The sequence below is a fragment of the Bison bison genome, unplaced genomic scaffold, assembly GCF_000754665.1.
Source record: "Bison bison bison isolate TAMUID 2011002044 unplaced genomic scaffold, Bison_UMD1.0 scf7180017864162, whole genome shotgun sequence".
NCBI lineage: Eukaryota > Metazoa > Chordata > Mammalia > Artiodactyla > Bovidae > Bison > Bison bison.
In genome coordinates, this window is record NW_011494734.1 from 4,097,405 (window position 1) to 4,103,404 (window position 6,000).

General features: G+C 38.0%; 1 protein-coding gene across 1 annotated transcript in view; it reads left to right on the plus strand.

Moving 5' to 3' along the window:
* The window catches only part of NME8 (NME/NM23 family member 8), a 39,958-nt gene extending 38,105 nt beyond the window's left edge, over positions 1 to 1,853 (plus strand). Inside the window, exons 14-15 of the mRNA XM_010841492.1 lie at positions 668 to 812; positions 1,573 to 1,853. Coding sequence (XP_010839794.1) covers positions 668 to 812; positions 1,573 to 1,810 — 383 coding nt within the window. The 3' untranslated portion in view covers positions 1,811 to 1,853. The remainder of the gene's footprint in view (positions 1 to 667; positions 813 to 1,572) is intronic.
* The last annotated feature ends 4,147 nt before the right edge of the window (positions 1,854 to 6,000 follow it).

A 6,000-nucleotide genomic window follows, 5' to 3' on the forward strand; every position in this document is an offset into this window, starting at 1 on the left:
AGAGTTCAGGTTGGCTGTCTCCTCCAATCTATATCTAGAAGTTCTATATCCAAGAAGTTCCTTGGCATTTGCAATGTGGAGATGAAAACATGTCTTCACTTTTGGCATAGAAACAGATTTCCTCATTTATAGACCACTAGACATTTCAGGTGGTTTCTGGAAAGATGGATCCCAGAAACTGAACATCTACATTAACATATTGAAGTTCTTCTGAATGTCCCTCTGGGGACTGCCTTTTCAGTTTAGTTTAGCACAGTTTTGGTTTTTTGAAACCACTGTATGCAAGTGATACTATGACCTTCCTTAGTTATTCAATCGGAGAAGGCAATGGCACCCCACTCCAATATTCTTGCCTGGAAAATCCCATGGGCAGAGGAGCCTGGTGGGCTGCAGTCCATGGGGTCGCGAAGAGTCAGACACAACTGAGCGACTTTATTTTCACTTTTTACTTTCATGCATTGGAGAAGGAAATGGCAACCTATTCCAGTGCCCTTGCCTGGAGAATCCCAGGGATGGGGGAGCCTGGTGGGCTGCCGTCTATGGGGTCGCACAGAGTCGGACACGACTGAAGTGACTTAGCAGTAGCAGCAGCAGTTATTCAATCTACTTAAATACAGAACAAAAATGGAGGCAATCTGCAAGACTATCAAATATCTGTTTTCCCTAGAGGATATCATGAAAATTATTAAAGAGACTGGATTTGATATAACACAGATGAAAGAAACACTCCTAATTGAAGAGGAAGCAGAGAAAATTTATTTTAAAATAAAAAGAAAAGCGTTTTATAAGGATGTCTTGGATGTTTTAGCTGAGTAAGTTTCTGATATATAAAAGTTCTTTGCATTGTAAACATAGTAACTGTTTGTTATAGAAACTTTGAAAAATACAAAAAATTCATTAAAATATTTTATCCAATCTAATTCATGAGAAAAGCACCCTGGTAATATTTGGAGTTCATGTTTATTCTAATTCCTTTTTTTCTTCTCTGTTTTCTCTTTCTTTGTTTCTTTAGTTCTTCACATTAAATATAGAGGCTATCTACTTTTAAATGTCTGCTTTGCCAACATATTTGATCTTTGCCTTAGTTTCCTTATCCATAAAATGGGGATGTTAATAGGACCTACCTCATTGGCACTGTTGTGAAGGCTAAATAATTGATACATTGAAAGTAACTGGAATAGTGCCTAGCATGTATCCCTAAAATTAAAAAAAAAAAAAATTCTTCTAGAACAAAAATCCTGTTGAAAGGGACTTCCCTGGTGGTCCAGTGATTAGGACTCTGTGCTTCCACTGCAGAGGGCATGGGTTCAATCCCTGGTGAGATAACAAAGACCTAGCAAGCCATGCAACATGGCCAAAAAAAAAAAAAACCCAGAAAAACAAATCCCAATAAACCTATTGGGTGAGGGAGAAGTTAAAAATTTTTTTAAAAAAGCAGAAAAATCACACTGATGAGGACAAAGAATAAAGATAAGCTCTCTAGATGAAGCTGTGGCGTTCTGTCTTTAGCTGTGTATTCAGTCTCTACAGTTATCAATAGTCCAAGTCTTCTGAAAGCATTCTTGTTTGCAGGGGTACATCTTTGGTCATGATTCTGACCAAGTGGAATGCTGTTTCAGACTGGAGACGATTGATGGGTCCCACAGACCCAGAGGAAGCAAGACTACTGTCCCCAGATTCTATTCGAGCCCAATTTGGAAAAAATATTTTGAAAAATGCTGTCCATGGAGCATCTAATATGGAGGAGGCAATGGAGACGATTAGTAGAATGTTTGAAGACTTTGTTCCTGAGAACCTTGAGGAAAACTAAAGTACAGTACCTCTTGAATTATTATTATATCTCCTTATTACAGTGGCTAGACCTAGGACAAGGCTGGTCCATAAAGACCAGAGTTCTCCCCATACTCCTGAATCAACTTTATTTCCTGCCAGACACACTCTGCAGGTCTGTAGCAGCCTGGGAGCCTTGTAGATGCCAGGGACCTGAGAGACAGTAGGGCAAGTGAGGCATCTGTGGATTTGCCAGCCTTTGTTTTAAACCTATGGGTTGGCAAGCCCTGGTCTCCAGCTGTGTCTGTGCCATCTGCTATGACTCAGTCTCATCAGTCTCTCTCCTTTCTTCCCCTCCACTTCTTTACTCTGAGTGGTCAAAGTCTCATTCAGAAGCCTCAACTCTATCCTTTAAGTGTCTGGAAACTTGGAGCCTATTAACTACCTGTGGGTACTATAGGACCATGGAATAGAATAGAATATTAGAAAGTACAGAATAAAAGGCAATCAGTTCTATTCTTTGGCAAAGAGGTGCTTATTGGGGAGAGGCAGTTACATAAAATGTATGTGAATTGAGTCTTGCTTAGTTGTTGATTGAAAGCTTTTCCATCTTGGACAATATGGGAGATAAGAGTGTAAGACAGATAATTTCCCCCATAAAACCTACTTTCTTTCTTTAGTTTCAAAGAGAAGGCTCACAAATGTACACCCATGTGGCTCTGGTTGCTGACTTGAATGTGGAGTACAGTCCCCACCTGGACAAGCCAAACTGAGAATCAGCCTCCAGAGCATAATGAAGCAGCAATGTGAAATGGAGCAATCCCTTCACACCCAACCAGTTCCTCAGGGAGAGATGAGCAAGCACATTGATTCCTAATATTATTGATAAGCTATGATTTCTCTAGATATAAGAATGTTTTATTAATAGATTATGCATAGAAATAAAGGTAAATTCTGGCATAGTGCAGCTCATTTCATTAGTCTAGCTCAGTTATAGACCAAAGCATGATGGTACAACCCTTAACCACTTATGTTGGAAAAATAGGTATTGTATATCTGCTTGAACTGTGGGTTCTTAGTTAATACAAAACTATGGGTTCTTGGTTAATAAATAATAATTAAGGTTACCTTCAGGGAAATACAAATATGATGAGGAGGCAAAATCACAGAAACAATGTCTGATTATAACTACTATCTATACATTATTAAGCATGTCAGTGATGAGTGCCTGTGGAGCAGGTGGTGAGTAGAATTACATTCTGTTTATAGTGTCTATTAGAAATATAGTGTAGATCTAATGTCAACATACCTCCCCCCCTTTTGTGATGAGGGAAACATTATGAATAATATAGGGGATTTTTAATTAGTGTATATTTCAGTGCTGAATTGATAGGTGTGTGTTTGATGGGTAGGAACTGGAGAAGGTAATGGATCAAATAGATCTTGAAAAATGGGTAGGATTTCCAAAATCAGAGGTAAAGAAGCAAGAAAGGAGTTTTATAAACATACACACACACATACACAGGCTTCCTTGGTGGCTCAATTGGTAAAGAATCCACCTGCAATGCAGGAGACTGGGTTTAATCCCTGGGTTGGGAAGATACCCTGGAGAAGGAAATGGCAACCCACTCTGGTATTCTTGCCTGGGAAATCCCATGGACAGAGGAGCCTGGTAGGCTGCAGTCCATAGACTCACAAGAGTTGGACATGGCTTAGTGACTAAAGCACGACTACCACTACACACATATATTCACATTTTGCTGGTTTCTGTCTTATGCTGTCACTATATCATAACTCTCAGGGGGCTAGTATTGTGGGTATGTTTCAGACATTCAAGAATCATTTGTTTGGCTCTTGTTGGACACTGTTGCAGGGCTGTATATACACAGTGCTTGTCCTAAAGGAGCTTAAGACTCTAAAGGCTGGAGATGGAAAATTAATATGTGTTCTAGGATTCTTAGAGGTAAGCACAGAGTGAGCAGATGCATATATGTGACACAGAGGGAAAAAGAGATTGAAGTTATCCAGAGAGAAGGCACTGCAATAATCAAAGTGGAAGTTGACAGCAACACAAAATAATGTGGAAATGTGAGTTAGTGACAAGTGAAATAATCAGAGAATTTTTAGAAAGCTGCATTGTACCCACAAGACTTGATAACTGGCTACAGTTCTACCGCATTACAGTTGAATTGTCAAAAGCCAAAAAAAAAAAAGACTGAAATTAGAGAGCAATAAGAGAAAAGCACTTGTTATGTACATGGAATCCACAATAATAGCTGATTCTCATCAGAAATCATGGAGGCCAGAAGGCAATAGGATAACACATTTAAAATACTGAAAGAAAAAAAAATCAACCAAGAAGCCTATACCTAGCAAAACTATCCTTCTAAGACATTCCTAGTTAAAAAAAAAAAACTAAAGGAATTTATTACTACTAAATCTGCTCCACAAGAAATGCTAGAGAGGGTACTTCAAACTGAAATGAAAGGTCACTAGACAGTGACTCACACATGAAGAAATAACACTGGTAAAAATGTAAAAGCCAGTATTACTGTACTTTTGGTTTCTAACTCTTTTTGCCCCCCTATGGTATCAACATATAAAAAAGATGATAAAATAATGATTATAAATATATATTAATGGGCACACAGTGTACAAATATGCAGTATGTGCCAACAATAATATAAAAGGGGAGAGACAGAAAAGTTTAGGAGAAAAGTATATATTATTAAAATAAAGACTGGTGGTATATTCCATTATATACTATTAAAATTGGTATTCTTCACAGTAGGTTGTTATAAGTTGTTTTTTGTTTTGTTTTGCTTTTGTTATGAGTTTTAGAATGTTAATTGCAATTTCTGAGGAACCACTGAGAAGTTTTATAAACTACTAGGAAAAAGAGGGAAGCAAAATGGTGTGCTAAACATAAAAAGTCAACCAATTGAAAAAGAGACAGTAAAGGAAGAACTGAGGAAGAAAAGCACACAGGACATACAGAAAACAGATAATTAAATGGCGGACATAAGTCCTTCCTAATCAGTAACTACCTTAAATGCACATGGGTGAAAGTGAAAGTATTACTTGCTCGTCGTGTCCGACTCTTTGTGACCCCACGGACTGTAGCCCGCCAGGCTCCTCTGTCCATGGGATTCTCCAGGCAAGAATATTGGATTGGGTTGCCATTCCTTCTCCAGGGGGTCATCCTGACCCAGGGATTGAACATGGGTCTCCTGCATTGCAAGTAGATTCTTTACCATTTGAGCCACTAGGGAAGTAAAATGAAAGTGAAAGTCACTCAGTTGTGTCTGACTCTTTGTGACCCCATGGACTATACAGTCCATGGAATTCTCCAGGCCAGAATACTGGAGTGGGTAGCCTTTCCCTTCTCCAGGGGATCTTCCCAACACAGGAATCAAACCCACCTGCATGGCAGGTGGATTCTTTGCAAGCTGACCCACTAGGGAAGCATGGAGTAAGTTCTCCCAATTTAAATGTACATGGAGTAAGTTCTCCAATTTAAACGTGGAGAATAACAGAATGGATTAAAGCATGTGATCCATTAATATGTTATCTTCAAGAGACTCACTTTCAATCCAAAAACACAAAAAGCTTGAAGATGGAATAGAATATTCCATGCTAATAGTAACTAAAATAAAGCTACGGTGCCTATATTATAATCAGAAAATTATATTTGACATCAAAGAAGTTTATGCAAAAGACAGTAAAGGACATTAGATATTGAAAAAGATTCAATTTATCAATAAATTACAATTATAAACATATGCACAATAACAAAAAAGAATTCCAAAATACATGAAGCAAACTTTGACAGAAGAGAGAAATAAGTTCCACAGTAATAGTTGGAGACTTCAATGGAACTCTTTCATAATAATAATGGATAGAACAAGACAGAAGATCAGCAAGGAAATGGAGGACTTCAGCAATACTATAGTCCAATTAGACCTAAATGACACACTGTTATTGCCTCAGGACTGGTCCAGGACTCTAGTATCATTAAAGCCAAACTCTTAATAACCAGCAGATGGCATGCTTCACTCAGTTGTACATAGTTGTTCAAAGATTTTAAAAGCAAGACATAGGGACAGGCTATTTTTTTCAGGTTGTAGAATTAGGTTTAAGTAGTCAGAAATATAATAATCAATGTCCAAAGAGATATATTCAGTTAAATTTTAGTTTATGTTGGTGTTGGTCTTGAGGGGTTTGAACTTA